Below are 26,959 nucleotides of genomic sequence, written 5' to 3' on the forward strand. Positions count from 1 at the left end.
GGGCCCGCGCCAACCTCTCCGGTGAGTGCGAGCACGTTATCTTCAAGCCTTTTCCGCGTTCGCTCAGTTCGTAGGAGGGACGCACTGGTCCTTGTTCTCTTACGCATCTGTATAGGAGGCCGAAAGGGGGCACGCGCCGGCAGTCAGACAGACGCCATGGAGCCGCCGCTTCTTTTCCGCGTTCGCTCAGTTCGTAGGAGGGACGCACTGGTCCTTGTTCTCTTACGCATCTGTATAGGAGGCCGAAAGGAGGCACGCGCCGGCAGTCAGACAGACGCCATGGAGCCGCCGGTTCTGATCACCGCCTGCCTCCTGCTGCTCGGCGGGGCCCGCGCCGACCTCTCCGGTGAGTGCGAGCACGTTTTCTTCAAGCCTTTTCTGCGTTGTGGAATCCTCACATGCGGTGTGGCTTCGGGGGCTGTAGAGTGCGAGCACGTTTCCACATAAATGAAAGCGAAACTGACACGCGCACGTTACACATGAATGAAAGCGCAACAAGCAGCCAAGGCGCCAAAGCGTGCCCATGAGGTCAAATCTCCAGCAGGAGAAGCTCGTGTCAGTCTGCTGTCCACATTCCCCCAAAAGTGACAACATAAGTTATCTCGCTTTAGACAGCAAAAGCTTTGCTTTTGCTTTCGTCTAGGCTCGACCTAAAAACCATATCAAAAAACATTAAAAAGAGGGAGGGAAAAATTCACTAACAAAAAGCCCCGGCCACCAGGTAAACCAAACCTAAAATGGTGGACGTGGAAAGGAGCCCAAAGCATTTATGCCTTGGCTCCTATTGGGCTATACTAGAATCAAGCCCAAATCCAAATGCCCGCCAAAGGGGTCTGAACCCCTCCCCCCGCCCCTCCCAAACTGCCCAGGGGGGGGGGACCTCCCTGCGGTCGGCTGCCCCCCCCAAGAGTCCCCCTCGGGAGGGAGGGGTGGGGGGGGGCAGCAGACCACAAACCAGCTTTTGTGTGTAAAAGGCAGCTTTATTGAAACAGATGCACATTAACAATTATAAAACCTCGGCAACGCCTTACAAAAATAAACCTCAATAAATAGCACACTTCCTTAACCCTCAATCACCGCCCCCACCCCTAAAACGTCATTGGCCCCGCCCCCCCCATACATTACATCATTACAAAATATAAACATTGCAATCCCTGGATAATCGTTTAAACTTAACAAATCCCACAAACCATTACACAAACTCCACTGCTTGCCCCTTAACAACTCTTGGTCCCCCACCTATGGAACCACCCCAACAACTTAGCCTGCCCAACTCACCCTGACGATGACACAACTACGCCAATAAACAACAACAATCCTGCCAACACTGGCAAAAACACCACTAACCCCCACCACCCAGAAAGTGGGGGGGGAGGGTGGTAAACTACCCCCCCCCCCCCACTTTCTGCCCCCCAACTGAGCAAAAGGGAATGGAATCCCACTGCGGATGGCCAAAATGACAAATTCCTGTACTTTCAAACCCCTAGACACAACTTCTTTCTACTCTAAAAGATACTAGTCCATACCCAGCCCAGACAGGTGTAACCCTTTTACTCCGAAAAAACACCACAGCCTCAAAACGAATATCTCTGGGCTTCACTCTCCCAAAACCCGTGCCTCTACAAAATCTGGAAATTCCTAGGATGATCTTCTTGCGAGCCTTATCAATTGCATAAGGCTTATGAGCACTTCTCCAAATCCTGCGTGTAACCAGCACCGTCCACAAAACAAGGCAACCTGACCCGTTCTTTCAAAAGCGTACAGTCTCTTTTTCAATGCCCTAAACAAAACCACTCCTTTGACCCCACACAAATCCTTATCACCCAAATGGAATAGCAGCCCCTCCAGGCACAAACCCCGACCAACCACAAGTTCAGAGCAGCGATCAACTCCCTCCAAAGCATCCCTCCTTTACCCTTCCACACAACTTTGAACAAATGCTCATTGAAAACCCAGAGAAGACCCACAGTAACTACGGCACGCTTGAACATAAGCCCATTTTATGAAAGAATGCCCAACCATCCAGAAGGTCATCTCTGACGAGCGGGTGCCAGCCACAGACCTAAAACGAGAAAAGCAGTATCAAATTTATGGCAAAAAGGGATGACGCAGGTGCCTCCCCAACATCATTTCTCACATAGCGCAGAAAACAGTTTGAAGACCAACGCCCAAAGCGCATAATGACCTGTCTATTTTAACCCCGGTTGTGAGCTTCAGTTTCTGCCCCGATCCTGAAAGAATGAGTACCAAGCTGTGCCCCATCCAAACCAATATTCGCAAAGCTCTACCAAGCACCGTGCACAACTGGTATTCCTAAACCAGAGACCCAATTGCATGTTAAAAAAAAATGACCTAAATAGCCCCCCCCCCGGATATCGTCCACCAACGCCGGGCCCACCGTAAAGGGCAAGTCTCTACTTGGGAAGCCGCCTCTAACTAAACCCCTTTACCCCTACTCTCCTGGTCTGTTTTAGATCTTGGCAACCAAATGTGAACTCCTATGTCAGACAAACGCACGTCCCGCCACCCTATGTCCTTAATAAACCTAGAACCCAACCACTCAGGAAATCTGAACGCCCAAAAAAATCCATACCATAAGAGTAGAAAAAAGGGTGCACGCTTCAAAATTATCCCTACAAACCAACAGCAAAGCTTCTAACACCCCAGCTAAAGTCTGCCATGACAGAGAGCCCCGCACTAACCGCTCCGCTCCTCGCTCACTAGCCCAAGCTTCCAACATTCTCAGTGTAAACTGAATAACGTCATCATACCGCCGCCAGCCAAGAACTCGCTTATAAGCAACACACGCCAAAAACTCCCTCCAAGAAAGCGCATAAGAGGTCCGAGTTGACGCGGACCATGACTTACCACCCATTGTGTGACCCTACGTTTCCTGCATACCGCAAGTGATCCGGCGTGGGCGGCGGTGTCCTGTCCGTCTCCTTGGATGTCATATCTGCGGCAACCTAACACAAACACTTGCAACAATTTCAAAAACTGTTCATCTCTGGCCGACTGACTATTGATAATAACCACCACGGCCATGTCGACAAAACAAAACAAACTTCATATGTGCCAGATCCTGCCCCCACAAAGTCAAGGCTACCAACACTGGAAAGAATTCCAACAAGCACTGGCGTTGCCAATAGGTCTCGCAGTAGGAAAGTTGGAGCTATTGGTTTTGTAAATGACAAAGCCCTTTATGTTTTTCCAATGAAAACAAAACTAAAAGGCATTGTTATTTGCAATTGTAATAGCTCCAACTTTCTTACTGCGAGACCTATTGGCAACGCCAGTGCTTGTTTTCTCTGCTGGTGCCTAACCATGTTATGGCTGCTGGTACTTGGAATGTGCATCCTCGTAAATCTTCAAGGTTAACCTTGTTTAGTGGAGCGAGGCCTATCAAACTTGGCTGCTAATGATGATACATTCCAGAGCTCCTGGCGAAGGTGAGGCATGCTTGGAAAAGAGCCGTAATTGGCGCTTCTGATGGGCGTGGATTCAAGAAGCCTACAGCCGGCCTGTGTTGCAGCCTTCCAGGCAGGGATGCTGGGGCGTGTGTTCAGTGTTAGCTGGACTTGGAGCGCTGCCAGACATGGGTGTTTTGATATGTTCAGCGTCTTCTTGGTGGACGCGTGGGCCAGTCTGACGTCTTCTGAATCACCCGTGATCAAAGTCATGTAAAGCCCTCAAGGCTGCTGCGATTTCCTCTGTGGGTTTTGCAGAAATTATGCTTCACTGTTTTTTTTTTGTCGATTTCAATGATAGTCTCAGATGACAAACTATCCCAGTGATTGGTTAAACGCGAACCCGTTAGATACAAATCTCACGTTTCATGTTGATGACACCGCAAGCTGACAATAGTGATGTCGGCGGGCAGGGGAGGGGGCCACAGTCACAGTGAGTCACAGTGTGACTCGTCTGAACGGTAAATGCCAAAATAACAGTGGTAATTTTTTTACAACAGATTCCAGCATAATAGCATATCGGTTATATATTCTCCACATTCACTGTAGTGTATTCCGTATTGTGGGTAGAGACACCTGTACCCAAATAACTGTTGTTCTGATGGCCATACTTTACAATAAAGCGCATCGTTTACCTTACTGTATGTATTAAACCCTTGTGCTCTAATTATAATTAAATGTTTTTGCTTATGAGTAATTATGCTACCAGAAATGAAAAACTGCTCGACATAAACATCATATGTGTGTGCGTCTGTCCGTGGTGTATAGAGAGAGAGAGAGAGAGAGAGAGAGAGAGAGAGAGAGAATAACAGAATAACAGTATATATGGATCATCAGAGAAAGACAATTAAGTGTGCACCAACATCGCTACAACAGTCACTTGTTATATATATATATATATATATATATATATATATATATATACACACACATACTCTCCACGCATCTTTTCATGCTGCTGGATACCCACGTCACTTTAATCCACGAGCAGCCTGCTTTCTAGTCTTGAACTCTGTGTGTGTTGTGCTGAACAATGCACGAGAGGTGAGGTATATGAAGTGAATGCAAGCCCAGCTGGCGCGTGCGTTTCCTTGCGTTATTACAGCGCTCAGTTCTCGCTGGTGCGCGTGGCTGTGCTGTCTCCTGCAGAGGGGGCTCTGGGTGGCGCTTTCCCTTTAAGGCGTCACGTGCCCCCTTTCTATTTCATGACTTATGCATGGCTATCACTCGCGGCTCTCTCGCCTCCTGCAGGTCATTCATAAAGCATGAGATAAACTGTGACTTTCTGATCTCACTCATCAGAATCCTCCACGCCCCCGGGGCCGCCAGTGGGCCAGCAGGGGGCGCTGTGCTGGGCACAGGCGTGGAATAGCTGATGACCCAGAGGGCAGCGTTGGCGGGCTTTTAGTGCACCATGCTGGTTTCGCACTGATGAATGTTCAGCGCGTTTCCATTGGGGGTTGCGGTGGACAGGGCAGCAGAGCAGCTGCTGGAGTGTCTGCTGCAGTGCCAGGGAAGCCATGATGTAGGCAAATAGGGGGCGTTTATGTACAGTCCTAACTAGTGTATAAACAATATTACTGGCCCGCAGCACTTAAAATGACACTCCTTTTCTCACAAGTTTTAGTGAAATTGCGCGGCACGGGAACTTTGGAAGAGTCTCGGACCCCAGTATGTGAACATGGATCACCTTTGGTTTTCGAGCCAATGGCCGTGTTTTTTGCCAGTGGCATACTTTGGATGACACCCTCCTTTCCTGAGCAGGAGCACGTGCACAACCCCCGCTGCTGCTCCAGCGTTCCACATTTTCCGGATATGCTCAATGAAGAACGTGAATTCTCTCTAAGTTTTGGAGGAACACGTGACATTCTCCTCCGTGGGCCCCACTATAGCACAACTCACCTAGGGCAGGAGGTTGTTTGCGTGTGCCGCTCTGGTGCTGTGAAGCAGGCATGTGTGTAAGCAAGTCCGGGGCAATGCATGCAAGCATCAACGTGTGCCACTCTGGTGCTGTGAATCAGGCCGAGAGGGGAGAGCTGGCGACAGGGGAGGGGGCCGAGTTAGATACTAATCTCACGTTTCATGTTGATGACACCGCAAGCTGACAATAGTGATGTCGGCGGGCAGGGGAGGGGGCAGAGAGGGGAGAGCTGGCGACAGGGGAGGGGGCCGAGAGGGGAGAGCTGGCGATGAGGGTGTGAAGCAGAATGAAGACATTTCGTAGGAAGGTTGTAAATTGAGGCTGATTACAGGCAGGGAAACTAAAGTACGGCCGGCCATGTGCTTCTGCATCTTTGTAGTGCACAGTTTATTTGTTTGCCTGCAGTGGTTACTATTCTAAAAGACGGAGGGAAGGCAAGGCAGAGAAGGGGAGGGGGGGAGGAGAAATGCGACACGGCGGGCATGGGAGGGGGCCGAGCGGCAATGAGGGTGTGAAGCAGCAGGGGCCTGGGGGAAGCTGGCTGGGGAGGGGGAGGAGAAAGGAACAGATGTCCGTGAGGTGTGGGAGGAGTGCCTGATGCCGGATGGGGGCGGATGTCCGTGAGGTGTGGGAGGAGTGCCTGATGCCGGATGGGGACGGGAGAGCCTGGGAATGCGAGAGGCTGGGCTTGCATGCGATGCGCGTGCATGTACACGGGAACTGCATGAAAACCGCGGGGCTGAAAGCCCTTTGGTTTCACGATGTTTTCGCCACTTGAATTCTCGCTCCGCTCGATGCGCTTTCGCACATCGATAGGTCGCGAGACCTAAAAAGGCTGAGATCTTCCCACCCTCACTCCACTGATCTGGCCACTTCTCTGCACACCACCTGACCTGCCAGTAAAGTCCGAAACCCTCACTGCTTGCTGCATCTAAGAAAATCTGCACATCCCATACCCAGTCTTCCTCCCTGGCTAACAGGACTCCATTAAAAAGAATGTAGAAAGACCGACCACATACGTAGATCTTCCTTAACCATTGCCGACAAACGGACACGGTGATGAGGCAAATGATGTCCCGACAATGCCCAATCCAACCCAGACGCCCACAGAATGTCCTCCCCACCCTGACTACCCTGCAAGCAAAGTTAAGATGGCCCAGCAGTATTGTATTCCTTTGACTATAACTTAACGTTTTGTTAGCATTGTCTCCAAGAGTTCCAACATCTTCACTTTCTTGTCAACTGGCAAGCGAGCCTGCATTACCACGGAATCAATCTCAATCCCCAGAAAGGACATGGTCGCGCAAGGACCCATTGTCTTCTCCGGTGCCAGCGGCACCCCAAGTTTGTCCATGAGCTCTTGGAACGTGTCCAGGGCTGCCTGGAACTCCGTGGAGCCCAGGGAACCAATGAAAAAGAAATTGCCCAATTAGTGTATTACTAACTCGTGACCAGTGCGTTGTTTAAAATACCATTGTAAGAAGGTGCTGCAACATTCAAAAAGAGCACAGGACATTGAACAACCCATCGGCAATGCTTTATCCACGTACCATTTAACAGCAAAAAATGGATCCCCAGAAGATTCCAATCATCTGGATGGACTGGAAGCAATCTAAATGCCGATTTGTATCGCATTTGCCATTTCTGCAGTTGCGTCCGCGGTCACTACTAGGGACATAGCAACGTCAACCGAGGCATATGACACAGAGGCCTCCTCCTCATCAATAAAATCATTAACTGAAGACCCCTCTGGCCATGGTAGGCGTTGAATTAAACTGTGCTGACCTGCCTCCTCCTTGGGGATTAGCCCAAACGGTTAAATAATCAAGTCCTCCAAAGGCCAATCATCAAATGACTCTGCCAACCTCCCTTCCCGCACCCCTTTATTCAATTTTCTCTGCACAAACGCCTTCTGTTCATCAGCCCATTTCAAATTCTTTGACCAGCGCCGCAGTCGCGGCCCGTTGTAACCAAGGCGAAACCCCTCCCGGAAACCTTCAATAACATCTTTCTCACCCTCACATCCCCATGCCCCTGGAGCCGTTCTGGCAACGGCACCAACTCAACCAGAGTATGAGCCTTTAGGCCCAGTCCCCTGAGGACCTTTACCCCCTCTGAACCCTTGGAATTGCTGCGAGGAGCGTGGAGCACTGGTGCTCGGCTGTTGCCACTGCTGACTGCCTGAATTTTTTGCTCCCCAACACTTGACCAAAGGATGCTTTTTGGCACTCTGTGAACACACATGCTGAATTCCACAGTATTCCCTTGTGTACATGCTTTTCGTAAAGTCCCAGCATGCCCCAACCCTAGCCTGAGTTATTGTTGCACTCCCCACCCCTCCCCGGGTGGGCTTCTCCTGAAAGGGCCTGTAAAATAACTGTAATCCACTAGCAGTAAAAATCGTCTAACCCCCAGCTGGTGCACCCATCGTGTGTTGCCACAAATCAGTATCCAACTCTCCCCATTTTGCCTCCATATCCCAAGCCATACGGGCCCTGAACTCCTCATCGTATTGGGCCCCTGCAAAACCACTACCAGTGATCTGAGCCTTTCTGATGACGTCCATGTATTTAAAATTGGCAACACAGCGATCCGGGAACTTTTACAGTAGACGCTGGCCTAAATTAAAAACGCTACTGTCCAATTTCCAATTGTTAAAGGTACCCTTGGATGCTTAGCCACTTGTAATCCTTTCTTTTGTCGCCAACATCAAATGTGCCCCTAAAGGCTTTGTCACACCCATATAAGGAAGCTTCTGAATCCTCAACTCTTTGCTCTGTAAAGGCTCTTTAACCAATTCGACCCCTTCAGTGTCCATCCCACTCTCCACTTTAGCTCCCAATACTCTTTCCTCACCCGTGCCCACTCCTTGATTTTGAACATAACGACCTTTAAAAAGCTTCCCCTCACTCATCCCCCCAACTTCTTCACCCCCGTCCCCACGGACACCATATTTGGTTTGGCCCTAACAAGGGCGGGGGGGGGGGGGGGGCTGCCCAGGCACCGACCACCATGACACTTGTTCAATGTCATCCACCATCCGCGCTCTCTTCTGGGTCCGGACACCACTGCTGTCTTTGGCTGCACCACCACCAGTGCCTGCAAAAACTATAAGAAACATGAGAAGCCCCCCCCCCAACTTCATTGTCCTGCAGTTCCCCTTCCTCGGGGCTGTCCTCATAATCCAGAACCAAAGGCTCCTCCATCTGTGAAGAGCCAGTCACCACCATTATACCACAGGCCTTACCGGACCCTTCATGACCTGCATGGGAATTACCAGCCCTTTTCTGTACACCTAGCGGGGGAGCCGACTGTACTCGCCGGTACTCCCCCAAACGACCACACTTGGAAACACTTTCCGCTGTTGCCTCTGTCCGTTGTGCCTGAACTATCGTTGTCTGCCACACTCGGCCAACTCTGCCCCTCCTAAAATGGCCGCCGCATTATGCCTCGCCTGCCAATAGCTCTCCCCAACATGGCATGTTGCCTATTTCTTTCAGCACGCCCAACACTCAGCGTCTGATAGGCGCGATTGGGCTCCCCAGACGGTTGCGGTAGTTCCATCGAGAACTCCAGGTAAGCGTGGTGCCAACTCCTTGTTAACTACTCGACGCGGATTTTTAACAGATAAGTGGCTCCCTTATTCGTAATTATTTACCCTTGCAGGTGCCTTATTACAGGTCCCATTGCCACGCGTATATACCCTCCAACTCGTCTCCCTTGCGAGATCATCACATCAATTGGGTAAGCGGCTTCCTGCCCTTATAATAATTAGCACATCCGGCGCTTCACCACCTAATCACGCACTATTTTTACAGTGATCCCATCTTTTATTCTCCCTAATTCCCGAAGCGTCCGCTATCTAAGAAATTGCCATCGTAACGTTGAGGTAAGCATCGCCTAAATCACTCCCCTGCATTTGGTTGCTGTTGCCCGGTTTGGTTAGTTTTAATCCTGGCACCAATTCCTTTAGGCTCCTGAATTCGACAGCCCCACGCCCTCTACAAATACCCAGAGCCATTCTTCAAGACGCCCCGGTTGTCTAATTGCACCTTCTCCTAAGGTAAATGCATACCCCTGGCCTTCTGCAAATTGCTCGGCCCCACCAGTGTCTTTGTGGGTTCCATACGGTTATGACTGACACTTACCTGACACAATCACACACGTATGGCTGACCCCAGCCCAACTCACTCTTATGTACGCGAATTCTTTTTTATGCAAGTGTGCCGTGTTCGCCTGGCACTGTCCGATTGGCACTTACCTACACGGATGGCAGGTACCACCTAAAGCATGGTATGTTTACCCGACTGCTTTGTGTTTCTGGCAGTAGACAACTTGCTAATCATTGCCCTATGTGTCCCTTTGTTTACCCTTGTAAATACAGGCTTGTACATTCAGGCAAAACATTGGTTGTCCTGATGATGATCCTTAATTCTCACTGGATCGAAACATCGTAGACAGTTGATGTAATCTAAACACCAGTTCACTACTATGTGCTAAAATTAAGTTTTTTCTACATGAGTGAAGCAAATTGATTCTATCTTAATTTTAGTTGCTCCCTCCTTTTTCAATTGCCTGAGAAATTTCCTACCTGTATGTATTGTAAATTGTTTGTCTACCCTTGTGGATACAGGACTGTGTCCCACTGTTTATTCGTTGTTCTGTTATTTTTACCTATTACACTTTTGATTAAATTTTGAGGTCCGGCTGGACTTCCTGTTCATTATAGCGCAGATTGTGGCCTATAATTATTCAAATGTGTATCTCCCTTTTGTCAAGGACCGTTGTTGCTCATTTGAACTATAGTTTGGGCCAGCGAGGTCGCGCCAGACCTTCGTCTGCTGGCCGCGCCGGGATCCCCCGACGGTACGGAATGTGCCGCGCCAGGCTCCACCCTCCCTTCTCCTCGGCTCCACCCTCCCTTCTCCTCGGCGCCACTGGGCCGCACTTCGCCCTACCGAGTCTGCTGCTCCGTGATACTCTCTGCCCTGTGGAGAAAAAAGGTCGGACTGGTGTTGTGCCTGAACTATCGTTGGGGCCAGCGAGGTCTCGCCGGACCTTCATCTGCTGGCCGCACCGGGATACTCCGACGGTACGGAATGTTCCGCGGCAGGCTCCACCCTCCCTTCTCCCCGGCGCCACTGGGCCGCACTTCGCCCTACCGAGTCTGCTGCTCTGTGATACTCCCTGCCCTGTGGAGAAAAAAGATCGGACTGGCATTTGTCCTGCCTACCTGAAGCCCTACACCTGACCACGCACCCTTCACCAGTTCCACCTGGCCATCCCCCTTTCACACTCTCCCCAAGGGCGTCCAAGGGAGGGGGGAAAATTCCCCCACCTCCACCTTACTACTCCAATCCAACATAGTCTGAACCACAGAAGCCACGGGACCCAGGACTTGACCCCCCGTTGACCTCTGCCACCTACATTCGTAAGTTCCTATGCTACGATAACCCTCTCTGCACCACTGTCCATCTGACTTGGCAAATCAATTGTGCCAACCACACTCCGATAATGACCGTAAACTGCTCCACCCTCCCCCGCTCCGAAATCTCGAACCCCTCTGCCCAAGATGGAAAAATTCTCCAACCCCTCCCTAGATACGGCGATCCCCTCTTGCCCACAGTCCCCAACTATTGCTGTCAGCATCCCCTAAGCGCTGCCCATGTCCCCAGAAACATTCCCAACAGGGACCCAAGTATGAGAGGGGGGTAGAAAGAGCCCTGCATCATGACCTACCCCTGGAGGAGGAGAAGGCAAACCTGGGCCCTCTGTACCACACCACCTCCTATGAAAACACCCCGGATGGAGGAAAAACCTCATCAAATCGCTCCTCCCTTGCCAGTTCCACAAATTACTCTCGCTTGAGTAAAGGGGAAATTGCTCCCCGCTCCCTCTCCCTCCCTCCTCCCAACGCTACCTCCTAAACTGGTGCGGCGGAGGCCGAGGCAGAGCGCCTCTTGCCGCCCCGCCTCACTTCACACTTCCCTCGCTGCGCGGGCCGATACTGTTCTGCCCTGAACCGCCAGAGCAGGAAGCCGCTCTGGCGGTTCTACAAATACCGCGCCTGGCGTCAAAAAAGGGGGGGAGCACCCACCTCGGAGTGCAACACGGGCCCAGCGCCCTCCTCCCACCCCACCACCGGACGAATTGTACCCCCGTGGCCGCCTATTTTATTAAAACACGGGCAGCCCTATTACTCACTGCTTGACATCGCTTGGGGATCACGCGAGCAGCGTAGACCGCTGCATTTACACCGGCGGAGGCTACAAAAATTTCACCAAAAAATTCACTAACAAAAAGCCCCGGCCACCAGGTAAACCAAACCTAAAATGGTGGCCGGGGAAAGGAGCCCAAAGCATTTATGCCTCGGCTCCTATTGGGCTATACTAGAAACAAGCCCAAATCCAAAAGCCTGCCAAAGGGGTCTGAAACCCCCCCCGCCCCTCCCAAACTGCCCGGGGGGGACCTCCCTGCGGTCGGCTGCCCCCCCACCCCCAAGACCCCCTTCTGCGCTGGAAAAGGCGAATGACCACGGGGAAAACAGCAGAGAGCCAGAGGCCCGGTCCCAGCTGCGGGAGCTGCCCTGCAACAAGCCACCCTTTCTCCTGCCGCGTCCCAGGGGGCCTCCCCCCTCCTCTCCGCATTTTTTCCTGAATGGGGGATGGGGTGCAGCCGTCCAGACTAACAAGTGTGTAAACAAAACCGCCATTTCCCACACAGGTATACTATTCCCGCAACATGCCACCATTTTCTTGCGAGGATCTCCTCTTCGCCCTCATAAACAAACACACATGCACCTCTACATCCAAGCCCTGCCCCTCCACGCCTTATCTTCCCTGTTTTCAAGATCCCACCTTGTTTCCGCTAGATTATCTAAATAGAGCCCCTCGGGTTGATATGTCCCTTAGTTCCTGGAACCAACCTCAGAGATAACTGGATGGCCCTGGCACCTGTAGAAGGCGAAGCATAAAACACCGGTGGGTTTAGCCTTTCATTCTTCTCAGGGTGATGAAATGAGGGCCATTAATTCTGTTTTGAAAGGAGAAAGATGAGCCTACCTTGAAATGGGTGGCCAATAAATGGGCACAGCGAGGTATAATAAAAAGTGAGCACCTAGTGGCGGATTAACGCACTGGGAGAGGAAGCGCTATATGGAAAGTATATCTACAACCTTTGTTTGTAGCCTTTTTGTACACTGAAACCACAAGTTAGAAATTGTAATTTAAAACACAATGTCCCTCGGTTTGAACAGTTGAAGCAGCAACCAGTCCAGCTAAGTTGATATTTGTTTTAGTTTCTGACAAACAGTCACCTGTTCAGTGCAGAACACCTGGACGCTGCGTGCAGGAACCCTGTGTCCTTTGCGGAGGCAGGGGACAAGGTGTTTGTGCCAGGGATGTCCCTGTATCCGGGTAGATGTTTGCTTTTAAACCTTTCACAAACACAAAAATCACACACTGCAGTAAACAGTGAGAACGCCCCGGGAGGTAGTTCGGTATGTAGTGTTCAAGAAAAGTGCACCTCAATCAATCATTTGTAAACCACACTACATACCCGTGAGAGTCTCAAGGCACTTGGGGTGGGGGGGGCGCTACTGATTGAACAGCCAGGTCTTGAGTATCCTCCTGAAGCTCAGAATGTAAATGTAAATGTATTGCGATTTATATAGCGCACGTATCACCCGAAGGCATCAAGGCGCTTGCCTTGGGAACCCGTCCTGGTATTCCCCTGTGAGATAACCCCAGCAGGGTATCCACAAGGTGAAAGCCAGGCATCCCGCCGCGAGGGGCCGTAGTGGAGATTAAGCAAGCTATTGCCCAGAGTCGCAGAGTGTGAACCCGTGAGTCAAGTAGGCACCGGAACGAGAATTATCGAGTCTGTGGAATTTTTGAGCCCAAGACCCGCCGAGGCGGGGAATTGAACCCTGGTCCAGGACTGATCTCAGCTTCCAGGTCTGCCACCTCTAACCCCTGAGCCATACTTCTCCACTCAGAAGGTCTTGGGTCTGTCGTAGGCTCAGTGGGAGGGTGTTCCGTGTCTTGGCGGCGAGCTGGGAGAAGGATCCCCCACCGGTGGTTGTTCTTTGGATGCGCGGGACGGTGGCGAGTGAGAGATCGGCGTAGCGTAGCTGGCTGTTGGGGATGTAGAAGGAGAGCCGTCTGTTGAGGTAGGCTGGGCCAGTCTTGTGGAGTGCCTTGTGTGGGTGGGTGAGGAGCTTGAAGGATATCCTCTTGTTGACGGAAGCCAGTGCAGGTTTCTCAGGTGGGGGGTGATGTGGCGTGGTACGTGGAGGATTAGTCGTGCCAAGGCGTTTTGGATGCGTAGTAGTCGTTCGATGAGCTTGGTCGGGACTACGCCATAGAGGGTGTTTCCGTAGTCGAGTCTGCTGCTGACGAGGGCCTGGGCGACTGTCTTTCTTGTATCTGTCGGGATCCAGCTGTAGATCTTGCGGAGCATGCAGAGGGTGTTGAAGCAGGAGGAGGTGACAGCGTTGACTTGCTTGGTCATTGAGAGCATTAAGTTGAGGATGATTCCATGGTTGCGTGCGTGGTCGGTGGGTGTCGGGGCTGCCCCCAGTGCCGTCGGCTACCGGGAGTCGTCTCAGGCTGAGGGGTTGGAGCCGAGGATGAGGACCTCCGTCTTGTTCGAGTTCAGCTTCAGACAGCTGGTCTTCATCCAGTCGGCGACATCCTTCATTCTTCATGGAGGTTGGCTTTGGCTGTGATGGGGTCCTTGGTGAGGGAGAGGATCAGCTGAGTGTCATCGCAGTAGGAGATTATGTTGAGGTCGTGCTGTTGGGCTACGTGTGCGAGCGGGGCCATGTAAATGTTGAACAGCATCTGGCTGAGGGAGGATCCCTCGGGTACGCCGCAGATGATCTTGGAGGCTTTGGAACGGAATGGGGGAGGCGGATGTCTGGGTTCTGCCGGAGAGGAAGGAGGTGGTCCAATCCAGAGCCTTGTCTCGGATCCCTGGGGCGTGGAAGCGTGCGCGTAGTGTGCGGTGGCAGACGGTGTCGAAGGCGGCAGAGAGGTCTAGGAGGGTGCCGCAGATGATCTCTGAGGCTTTGGAACGGAATGGGGAAGGCGGACGCTCTGGGTTCTGCCGGAGAGGAGGGAGGTGGTCCAATCCAGAGCCTTGTCTCGGATCTCTGCAGTGTGGAAGCGTGCGCTTAGTGTGCGGTGGCAGACGGTGTTGAAGGCGGCAGAGAGGTCTAGGAGGATGAGTGCTGTGGTCTCGCATTGTCCAGCAGGGTTCTGATGTCGGTGGCGGCGATGAGGGCAGTCTTGGTGCTGTGTTTGTTGCGGAAACCTGACTGGGAAGGGTCCAGGATTCTGTTTTCTTCGAGTTATCGGGTTAGCTATCTGTTGACGGTTTTCCCGATGACCTTGCCCGGAAAGGGGAGCAGAGAGATTGCCCGGAAGTTCTTGAGGTCTCTTGGGTCTGCCTTACATTTTTGAGTAGGGTGTTGATCTCAGCGTGTTTCCAGATCTTTGGGAAGGTTGCGGTCTCGAGGGAGAGATTGATGACATTGCCCAGGTGGGGTGTGATGGTGCTGCTTGCTCAGTCGAAGACGTGGTGCGGGAATGGGTCCGACGGAGAGCCGGAGTGGATTGAGCGCATGGTCTTGATGGTGTCATTGAAGCTCACGCTGGCCCAAGCTAGCAGGGGGTCGTAGTCGATGGTGTCGGAGGGTCTGTTGTGTTGCTGTCTGTTGTGGCTGTCTGGGTGTTGAAGCTGTCGCGGATGTCCGCTATCTTGCGGTGTTAGAAGGTGGCGAGGGAGTCACACAGACCGAGATGTCATTGGAGTTGGAGCTGGGGTTGGAGAGTTTCTTCACGATGTTGAAGAGCTCCTTGCTATTGTGTGCGTTGTTGTCCAGGCTGTCTTTGAAGGAGGTCCTCTTGGCCGCCCTGATGAGGTGGTGGTGGTTGCGGATGGCGTCCTTGTGTGCTGCGTGGCTGTCCGGAGCTTGTTAACTGTGCCATTTCTTCTCTAGTTTCCGGCAGGCTTGCTTGGAGGCTAGAGTTCTGGGGTGAACCAGCTGGCCCTCTTCCTCGTATCTCTGTGGGGGGGTTTCTTCAGCGGGGCGAGGATGTTGGCGCAGTCCTCGATCCAGCGTCTGAGGCTGTGAGCAGCGTCCTTGGTGTTGGAGGGTTCGATGGGTGGGCTGAGAGCGAGGTTTGCGTGTAGTCGGTCTTCGGTGATTTTGCTCCAGCAGCGGCGGGGGATCTGTTGGGTGCAGTGGTGTGTGGTGAGTTTCTGGAAGGCATAATGGATGCAGCGGTGGTCAGTCCAGAGGAGTTCGGTGGTGTGGCTGATGGAGACGTACGGGCTTGAGGAGAAAACTGGGTCGAGCTATCCAGGCTGAAGAAGGCTGATAGCCAGAAACCGGTCCTTGGATGCTTAATTCCGGTCTAGGAAAGACATGGCTTGGTAGTTCGGGCTGGACTGTTCCCATGAGGCACAGGGTCAAGGCTGATTTGCATATAGCCATTGTCTGACCTAGGGTGGTGTGGAGTGCAAAAAAACGATGGATTTAGGGCCAGATCTTTGTACTGGGGTGAATGTAAGACATTGTTCTGCATTCTGTCCATCAACTGTGTTTTTTGCAATTTTCACCCCGAGTGGGCTGGGTATGCTCAGACGTGAGTCCCAGGCTCTCCACATCACTGGAGTCAAGCTATCCAGGCTGAAGAAGGCTGATAGCCAGAAACCGGTCCTTGGATGCTTGATTCCGGTCTAGGAAAGACATGGCTTGGTAGTTCGGACTGGACTGTTCCCATGAGGCACAGGGTCAAGGCTGATTTGCATATAGCCATTGTCTGACCTAGGGTGGTGTGGAGTGCAAACAAACGATGGATTTAGGCCCAGATCTTTGTACTGGGGTGAATGTAAGACATTGTTCTGCATTCTGTCCATCAACTGTGTTTTTTGCAATTCCCCCCCCAAAGCACTAATTAAATAAACAAGACTTCCGGAAAAAAAGCGCGGCTGCCAAAGTGAAAGCGAACATGCTAAGGCCATGCTAATTAGCAAACGATAGCCCCACTAAAGATAAGAAATTGATTCACGACAAACGAAAGTCAGACGATCCAGTCCGGATGGGCTATCCGAAAAAGAGACAGGGCGGTAACAAAGAAGCCTCATTTTCAATGAGAGGCCACCGTTTGCAAAAATGTATAGGTTTGCTAGGTTTCCCTAGGTGCAGGGAGAGCTAGAGTGAAAAAACTACAGCTAGGCACTTTGCAAAAAAATAAGTCATTTTTCATTGTGAAAATGTGGTGTATCCACATTGCGTTTTGAGCCATTTTCTGTCGTGGGCATAAGGCCGACCCACACAAGTGAGGTACCATTGTTCTCAAGAGACTTTGGGTAATCCGGGGTGGATGGAATTTTGTGGATCCACGCAGATTCCAGAACTTTCCACCATAGAAATGTGAGGAAAATGGTTTTTTGGGACAATTTCTTAGATTTGCAAGGGATTCTGGGTAACAGAAGCTGGTGAGAGCCAATCAAGTCACCCGTCCTGGATTCCCCTGGGTGTCAAGTTTTTACAAATGTATAGGTTTTGCTAGGTTCCCTAGGTGCCGGCAGAGCTAGGGTTCAAAACCTACAGGTAGGCACTTTACAAAAAAATGGGTAATTTTTCACTGTGTGAAAATGTGGTGTGTCCACCTTGAGTTTTGGGCCGCTTCCTGTCACGGGCACTAGGCCTACCCACACAAGTGAGGTAGCAGTTTTCTCTGAAGACTTTGGGGAACGCGGGTGGATGGAATTTTGTGGATCCACGCAGATTCCAGAACTTTCCACCACAGAAATGTGAGGAAAATGTTTTTTGGGACAATTCTTTAGGGTTGCAAGGGATTCTGGGTAACAGAACCTGGTGAGAGCCTGTCAAGTCATCCCATCCTGGATTCCCCCAAGAGTCTCATTTTCAAAAATGTATAGGTTTCCGTAGGTGCAGGCAGAGCTGGAGTTCAAAAACTACAGCTAGGCACTTTTTTTCATTTTTCATTGTGAAAATGTGGTGTGTCCACGTTGCGTTTTGAGCCGTTTCCTGTCGTAGGCACAAGGCCTACCCACACAAGTGAGGTACCATTTTTTCTGGGTTAACACAGAATTGTAGAACAACTGTTATTATCTATTGACTTTCAATGCATTTCTGCCTTTGAAAGACAATGTGTAAGAAAGAAGTCATTTTGAAAAATGACCTATAATTCTCATGCTAGTATGGGTCCTCCCAATTTCGGAAATCTGCAAATATCTACTGTTTCTAAACTCTATATTTTGTTCCTATTTCAGAAATATACAGGTGTCTTTCATACCAATTTTTCCATGTATACATTTTCCCAAAATAATTGCTTACCTGGTACATAATAAAAAACCATTGCAAGATGCTGCTCAGTTATTGACTCTGGGTTTGTCGGGTTCTTGGTGAACCTACAAGTCCTATATATCCCCGCAACCAGGAATGTCCAGCGAATGTAACGGTATATTGCTTTTAAACAGCTGTCATAATTAGAACAAATTACAGGTGAAAACGTTGACACAAATGGCTGTTTTTTCAACAAATTTTCCTATATTTAACTGTTAGTTTCTATGGAGAAACCTTGAAGGATCTACACAAATGACCGCTTGCTGAATTCCGAATTTTGTCTATTTTTCAAAAATGTATAGCTTTCCAGGATCCATTATTGCTTTCATACCCATTTCTACCATTAACTGGAAGGAGGTTGAAAGCACAAAAAGTAGCAAAATTATGCTATGTCCCAGAAAAATACCAAAACTGTGTAAATAAATTTTGGTTTTCTGACAAAAGTCTGCTTGTCCCTGAAAGATGGCAACCCCTTTTTATACCATTTGCATTGAAAAAATAAGACATTTTCATCTGGAGCCCTTTTTTCCCATTTTTCCCCCCCAAAAAACAATTTAGCTGTATTTTGACTAATTTTTGGGTCCCCTCTAAGGGAATCCACAAACCTTGGGTACCTTTAGAATCCTCATGATGATGGAAAAAAGGACGGAAATTTGTCGTGGATACCTTATGTGGTCAAAAAGGTACGGGGGGCCTAAGCGAGAAATACACCAAATAGCCAAAAAAAAGCTTTGCCCAGGGGGGGAAAAGGCCTAGCAGTGAAGGGGTTAAGCAATAAAACTGCATGTAAATGAAGAACGTCTGTAAACACAACACATAAACAAAGGTCTTTATTTACAAGTACTTACTTAGGCATTTGCACCCCCTTGGGAGAGCAGCCACAGACCTTGGGAAAGCGGACGAGGAGTGTGCCCCACAGTTTGAAGGAATCTGGATTATACAGACACAACTTGAATTTCCTGCAGTTGGAAATTAACGCCTCCGCTGCGCTGAACGTTCCGCGCTGGTGCGGAACGTTCTATTGCGTGGGCGGGGCAGCGACGTTCAACGGACGTGCGCAGCACTACCGAGGTAGTGTGCGTGACGTCCGCTGAACGTGTCCAGGCCTCAAGGGGATAAACTTCATAAACTATGGTTTCCTTTGACTAATTTTTATGTAATAATGCTGCAGTTTCTTCAAAATGTTTGTAGATTTATGTACTTACAACGGGTATCAATTTGTTTGATGCTTCATGTGTGAGTTATGTACACAATCGTTAAAATGTTGTCAGTTACTCTTTTATATTTCTTTTCCCTTTCTCGTTATCTAATTCTTAATCCGAAGTTTTAGTTTATATTAGCTGCACAATTTGTATATTTTAAATGTGTACATAGCTCAAATGAATTAAGTTATATAAAAAAAATACATGATGTGTAAAGCAACACAGCTGTACAAGAGGGGAAGCGATTACATACACTATTAACATCCCCATTTGATGGACTGTGTTGATTTTCTATCCATAGCATAGAAAGAATCCTGACCGTTAAATGCAAGTCAGGCAGGGAGGAAATAATGCCTTATTTGCAAAAAAAATGCTGAGCTTCATTATTTGTGCAAATCCATATTTCCCCACAGTCAGCATTCAGGATTGCAACTCTTATTTTGAGAGAGTATTTAGAGTACAGAAAATCCTCACAGTTTACTTCTCTTTTTAAGGTCCGTACCTTGAATTAACATTAGATATATGCAACACAAAATACTGTTTTGCAGTGTTATTTCCTAAAGGAAAGGGGTGTTTTTATTGGCCCACTGTGTGATTAGAGTCAGAAACCAAAACTGAAATATCCTTTCTTTTGTACCGTAAAACGCGCCCACTTTTGTTTAGTGTTTTGTGTGTAATTTAACTGTTAGCCCTACCCCAGTCTACATGTCTGCCGATCCTTAGTCACTTGGCAGCACTTTGACGTCATCTCTGAAGATGCCCTCTTCAAATGCATTCTTGAAACAAAACCCTCTAATCATTCTTCCGACCCCATTCCGAGTAACATCGTCGCTGACCTCTACACCATACTCTTTCCTATTGGACCAATCTGATTAACCTCTTCCTCAGCCAAGGCTCATTTTCAGTGCCCTTTAAAACAGGACAGGTTACCCCTCTTATTATAAAAAACCCTCCGCTGATGCGAATGACCTCAACTTCCACCACATCACCAACCTCCCTTTTCTCGCAAAAATCACAGAAAGATGTGTAGCGAAACAACTATGCTTACATGTTAAGAACAACAACCTTCTTGACGAATTCCAATCTGGGTTCATGCAAGACTGCAGCACTAAAACATCTCTGCAGCAAGTGATCGATCATGCCCTGCGTGTACTGGACTCTGGACAGTACGGTCTTCTGATTCTTCTTGACCTTTCTGCAGCCTTTGACACTGTAAATCACAAAACTGTTCTAAACACAGAGAATTGGCTTGGAAGGCACAGTGCTTAAATGGTTTGCTACATTCCTCTCGGACTGATCCCAAGTGATTAAAATAGCGAACAGCCTCTTGTCTTCAATGGTTGTAGGTCAAGGTGTCCCTCAAATCTTTATTTGGAACCATTGGGCAATCTCTTAAAACAATCTGAGATACTCTATCACCTCTATGTCGATGACACCCACATCTACCTTAAGGTGTCTTCCTCTCACAACATCTCAATCCTCAACTCTACTCTCTACTCTATTAAAAACTGAATGTTCGCTCATCAACTCATTCTGAATCCTGCCAAAACTGAATTCCTCCTCCTCCCTTCTTCACTCTCCCCTCCTCCTGTTCAATCTTGGATGAATAACCTGAACTTACTGAATAACGATCCTATTGTTGTTGACAGCGCTAAATCCCTTGGTGTCATTCTCGACAAATAGCTCAATCTTCACTCACACATCAATTCTATTGCAAAGAATCCACGCTACCAAATGCGCCTTCTCTGGGGGATTCAACGTTTCCTTCCTGAACAAGACCTAAAAACCTTGGTCCAGTCTGGTCCTCTCTAGATTGGACTATTGCAACTCTCTGCTTAGGTGCCTCCTCAAATCTCACCTTTCCCCTCTCAAATCCTCACTCTACACAGCGGCTCGTTTTGTCTTTGGGGTCAAAAGAAGTGACCACATCACACCCATTATTCTTTCTCTTCGATGGCTTCCCATTGAAGCAAGATCAATCTATAAACTTGCCTGCATCACCCACAAAGCCCTGCACACTTCCCCCCCTTGATAACTGGAAAATAAACTTAAATCTGTGGAGGCTCTAGACCTTCTTGTAATGCCGAAAAATCCCTGCTTGAGCCCCTCCCCTTCAAAAAGAAAAGATCAATGGCTCAGTCCTTCTCAGGCAGTGCGATAGGAATCTGGAACCCGCTTCTTCCACTACTCCCTACCACCACCTCTATCCAGATTTTCAAAGCCGACCTCAAATCTATTGTCTTCCAAAGACACTTCCAGAATTAATGCATCCCTTTTCATGCCCCTCAAGGAAGTTCTTACAGTGTTGTAAGTATGTTATCTATACCTGTATGTTCCGAATCCTAGTGTTCTTTTTGACTTGTGTGTGACTGCCATCTACTCTTTTATTTTACTTTTCCTTCTTCCTTGTTGTATTTTGTAACTTGTAAGTATGTAAATTTCCTCATGTAACCGTCTTGGTTCTAATGTAAAGCGCTCTGACGCCTTCGGGTAAAGTCCGTGCTATATAAAACTGCATTAAATAAATAAATAAAGAAATAAAAAAAAAATGTCAACTTCGATCACATGCAGCTTTTGAGATCAGTCTGGAAAACCTACTGAAATGACTCTCCCGCCCACAACCGACAGAAAGCATGCGTTGGTCAAGTGCCCCCTGATCAAGATTAAATTTAACAGTCGCTTCCTCTTTTGTCTTTGTAGTTATTTCATGAAGTGCAGGATGTGGCTATGGAGAGCTGCTCTCGCCTTTGCATTCTATTTTTCAATCCCGAAGATGAAACAATGTGGTGAGATATATTTTGTATGTTTAACTTTGTCCTTTCGTTCGTGGTAACCCCTTATCTCAACAGCCATAAATTAACAAACTATGAAACCGTGTGACCAAAAGTGATGGTATGCAAATTTTCACTTGGAACACACTAAATTTTGCTTCAGTAATTCCAAGAAAAGATCAGTCTAATGGCCAAATGTAAAGGTACAGTCCTTTTAAAAGTGACTACCACTCAAAGGCTGACCTACTTTAAAGATGTGTTTCATTCTGTCTGGGGGCTCCTCTCTCCTTGATGTACATGCTTTAGAATCAGAAGCCGAAAGTGTCCAAGTGATGCACCTTTTGCATTAACAGCATTAAAATCGCATTGCAAACTGTTTAATGATGTAGATTCTTTAAGTTTTTCAACCAATCTCAGAATGCTTTATGTAAATGTCTCACTTGAATAGAAGCTGACCATATATGAAGACACTCAGAAGGAGCCTTTTATTGGCCTTAAGATATATTGGGTGAGCATATGTTTTCTCAGTGAAAGAGAGAGGGTAATAGACTGCACAAAATGCACATGGGCACTACATTCTGGAATGTGGAAGACAGCGTTGGAGTAACAATAGTGCAATATCCCAGACAAAAAAAAAAATAGGAGAGTATGATGGAAAAGGAAAATATTGAGTTAAGAAAGGACAGCTAAGGGGCGGTGTCATGTAATTGTACGTCCTTATGATATATTATGAAGAGTTTTACCCTGTCTCAATCCGCTGGCCTGTTGGGGAGGGTAGTGTCAAAGATGAACATAATGGTTTTGTTGAAGGAGGCAAGTCATGGTTGAGAAGTCTGCCTGTGTGTAGTTGTTAAAGAGAAAGGGATTGATTTTTAGGAAGGGGATGGGGCACTTGCAAAAACTCTTATCAGTTGTTGACAAATTATTTATTTGCAGAGCACATTGACCTGTTCAGAAGGAGAGTATTGCAAAATTGTCGAGATTATAAACTGGGCACACTAAGAGAGTAAATGTTCAGCTTTGGACACTAATAGGTCAGGTGCTGTCAAGATTCCATACCCAAGATTAAGGTCCTCAGCTGTGCTACTTCCTCTCAAGGTATCATGGTACAATAGGTATATTTTTAATGCATAGCTTTGAGGTTGAAGTCTTTCTGAACCTTCAGTCACTTGAGAAGTTGACTTAAGATACCACTCATTCCATCACATCATGGGTTTGCTGATACCAGTGTGGAAGGGGTTCTGTTTTTTTTTCCTGCAGGTCATAGTAGAAGAGACAGATTTCCTCACTATTGCTACAGATACGACAGTGATTACTATTAAGAGTTGGCTATGGGTGGGTGTTATTAGCCTGTATTTATTTTATTTATTTATTTATTTATTTAAAAGGTTTTATATAGCGCTGCTGAACCCAAGAGTATCAGAGCGCTTTACATGGTAAATAAACATGTTAAGATACAATATACAATTGACAATGAGCAGAAAAATTCAAAAAAGATAAAAACATTGTGTTAAATGAGTGAAGGGGCAAAGGAACAGAAGGATAGTAGAAGGGACAAGGAGTTGAAATTAGAGAGAGAGGGGGGTGAAGTGAGGGAGAGTGAGTGGAAAGGGGGAGAGGGGTTGGGTAAAAAGAGCGAATCAGAGTAGAGAGGTAATGAGCAGGGACAACGTCAGTAACATTAAGAACCCCAATATTTATTGAGGAGGAGTACATTGAGTCTTTTTTTGAATAGCGGGTAAGAGGGGTTGCAGCGAAGATCTTTGGGGAGTGAATTCCAAATCATAGGAGCATTACCAGAGAATGCACGTGATTGGGTCTTTTTACATTTTAGTCTAGGAGGGATAAGGACAAGGGAGTTAGTGCTCCTCAGGGACCTGGAGCACCCTGCCTTTTGTAGTTTACTTGAAAGGTAAGAGGGGGTGTTTTGGTGAGGAGCTTTGTGCGTGATGCAAGCAATCTTGTAGGTGGATCGACCTTCAATTTGGAGCCAGTTTTGATTTTTGAGGACAGGAGAGATATGGTCAAGTTTTTTACGGTCAGAAATAAGTCTGGCAGCTAGGTTGAGAACAGATTTAATCCGTGCCAGGTGGACTTTTGGGGTGCCAGCAAGAGTGGCGTTACCATAGTCAATCCTGGAAAGGACAAGAGATTGAGCAACGATTTTGAAATCATCAGCTGGAATGAAGGGTTTAATTTATTTGAGGTGGTGAAGGGAGAAAAGAGCACTTTTGGCTGCATTTTTAATGTGGGGGATGAGATTAAGATTATGATCGATGCTGATACCTAGGGATTTGACAGAGTTAGAGGTGGAGAGGGAGCAATTAAGTGCTTTGATATCATTGATCCAGAGTTGAATGGGAAGGGAGTTGTTTTTGGGAGTGAAAAGGATGATTTCGTTTTTTTTAGGATTAAGTTTGAGATGATTCAGATGGAACCATGTTTGGACTTTAATCAGTGTGTCATTGATGTGAAGGATGTCATTGTGGGATTTGATCCAGTAGTATAGTTGAGTATCGTCGGCATAGAGGTGGTAACTGATTTTGGCTTCTTTGAGAATGAGGGTGAGTGGTTCCATAAAAAGATTGAATAGGGTTGGTGAGAGGATAGACCCTGGAGGGACACCGAGTGAGACAGGTTTAGGTTTGGAGAGGCAATGACTGAGCTTAATTTGTTGTGATCTATTTTGGAGGAACGAGGAGAACCATTTGAGTACAGTGCCTTCAAAGCCAAAGCGATCTTTGAGGGTGTTAAGAAGGGTGGGATGGTGGACAGTATCGAAAGCAGCTGAGAGATCAAGGAGGATTAGTAGTGAGGATTTGCCTTTGTCTAAAGAGCGATGAATGTCATCTGTAATATTGAGCATAGCAGTTTCGGTGCTGCATCACTTTCTAAAACCAGATTAGAAAACGTCAAGGAGATTGAAGGAGATGATATGGTTATCTAATTGAGACAGGACACATTTTTCAAGGGCTTTAGAGTGGAAGGGACGGTTCGAGATAGGGCGTAGATTGTTCAGGTCATTAGGGTCAGCGGTGGGGTTTTTAAGAAAGGGGGAGATTTGACCTAGATGAAGGGAGGCAGAAACACAGCCAGTAGAAAGTGAGGAGTTAATGATATCGGTCCATTATGGGGCAATGATGTATTTGAGTTCTTGAACTAAATGGGCGGGTAGAGGATCTTTGGAGTGAGAGGATGGTTCGAGTTTAGAAATTATGTTGATGATAGTGGTTTCTGATATTGGACTAAATTCGCGGGTTAGGAATGTTCGGGAGGGTGTGTTGGTTGAGGGGAGGTTGGAGAGAGAGAGGAGGGGAAGAGAAAGATAGTTCGATGTTGTTGACTTTATTCGAAAAGAAGCTGGCAATTTCATGGCATCTTTCCACAGAGGCTGCTAATTTAGGAGGGCCAGAGGAAGTTTGTTTTTTAACGATGTTAAACAGTTCTCTCTCAAGTTGTGACCGGAGAAAGGAGGCCTTTTCGTTGAAGATATTATTTTTGTATTGGGCTCTAGTGGTTCTCAGGAGAGCCAGGTTGTCAGAGGAGGGATGACTCCTCCAAGCACGTTCTGATTGTCTGAGGGCCCGTCTTTCATTATTGAGTTTGGCATTGAACCAGGACTTGGGAGGGATGTTTTTTTGTTTTTTGAGTTTAATTGGGGCAATTAGGTAGAGAGCACCAAGAATAGAATTATTGTAATGGTCAGTAAGGTCGTTGGTGCTATGAGAGGGAGGGGGGAGAAGTAAGCAAGTTTTAATTGTGGATTCCAATTCGCCAGGTGGAATAAGGTGAAGGTTGCGAGTGGGTTTCATAGGTAAAGTTCAAATAGGGGCAGGGCGAGTAATGGGGCTATACAGGGTGAAGAGGATAAGGTGGTGATCAGACCAGTCTACAGGAAGTATATTAGAGAGAGAGGCCAAATCCTTGATCATCAAAATAGCATCGAGGGTGGCACCTTTGGTGTGAGTAGGGGCATGGCAGAGTTGGGTCAGGTCAGTGATGTCTAAGGTTTCTTTAAATAAGATGACAGCAGGGTCATCATTTTTGTTCCAGTGGATGTTGTAATTACCAAGGAAGAGATTCTTGGAATGGGAGAGCGATGCTTGAATAATAAGATCGATCATCTCTTCTGTAAAGGAGAGAAAATTTCCAGGGTGTGGTAAATAGTGTGCAGCCGAGTGATGAGAAAGCCAGGATGGAGAGGTCGGCGCAAAGGTATACAAAGGACGAGGGGTCTTGGAGCTGGACAAGTGAGATGTCGAGTTCATCTTTAAAGATAAGGGCAAGGCCTCCTCCTATTTGATCGATTCTATCTTTCTTAATGATAGAGTAGCCTGGTGGGATGAGCAAGTCGACTATAGGAGTGGAGTGGGTGGTGAGCCAAGTTTCAGTTAGGAATGCGATGTCTATGTTTTCACTGAGAATGGTTTCCGCAATCTCAGTTGCGTGGCAGGAGGCGGATCTGCAGTTTTTCAACATGCAGCAGAGGGGAGAGGGGACAGGTACTGGGGTGGGGGGGGCAGAGGGGATAGGTCTAAGTAGTTGGGGATGTCTAGGTGATGTCGGATGAGGGGGGGAGTCTGTTCGTTCCTAAGAGAACTGGGATAGAAGATTGACAGATAGGGGGGGTAGTGGGCAAGGCTGAAGAGGGAGAGACAGGGGAGTTCCTAGAAAAGTTAGCTCCTGAGGTTATAGGGCAAGTATCACGTTGAGGAGGGGAGATCGTGTTGGTATTGCAGGGTGGGACGCTTAAGGAGGGTTCAGTGTGTTTGGGTCGGGTAGCGTAGTTACAGGGGAGGGGAGGAGTGTCAGTGTTGTTAACAACAATAGTTAGTCTGTTTGTGGGTGGTTTGAGATGTGTGTCGATGTGCGACGGTAAGGTGCATTGTGAGTCGGTTGATGTGTGGTCAAGATCTGAGGGATGGGCTTTTAAAAGGAGTGAGATGTCGCTTCTGAGTGAGGAGAGTTCTAAAACGAGGGAGGAAAGGAGAAGTTTAACTTTAAGGAGTGATTGAGTAGGAATAGAGGAGTAAAGTGCATCAGTTATTTTAAGGAGATTGGTAGGGTTAGAGTTAACAAGGAGGGGATAGCCGGGGCGTAAGGGGGGGAAAGCCTGGAGGAGGGAGGGGGGGAATTACAATGAGGGGGAGGAACATTTTTGGGGGAAGGGGGTATACATGAGGTAGACATAGGAGTGGCATTCAATTTAGGAGGCC

The 26,959-nt window shown here is 48.1% G+C and overlaps 1 protein-coding gene across 3 annotated transcripts in view; it reads left to right on the top strand.

Moving 5' to 3' along the window:
• Nucleotides 1-26,959, top strand: part of CTNS (cystinosin, lysosomal cystine transporter) — a 397,045-nt gene that overhangs the window by 48,552 nt on the left and 321,534 nt on the right. For all 3 annotated transcript variants that reach the window (XM_086955022.1, XM_086955024.1, XM_086955023.1), the window contains one exon: nucleotides 21,673-21,758. In XM_086955022.1, coding sequence (XP_086811148.1) covers nucleotides 21,680-21,758 — 79 coding nt within the window. In that variant the 5' untranslated portion in view covers nucleotides 21,673-21,679. The remainder of the gene's footprint in view (nucleotides 1-21,672; nucleotides 21,759-26,959) is intronic.

The sequence above is a fragment of the Lissotriton vulgaris genome, chromosome 2_1, assembly GCF_964263255.1.
Source record: "Lissotriton vulgaris chromosome 2_1, aLisVul1.2, whole genome shotgun sequence".
Lineage (NCBI taxonomy): Eukaryota > Metazoa > Chordata > Amphibia > Caudata > Salamandridae > Lissotriton > Lissotriton vulgaris.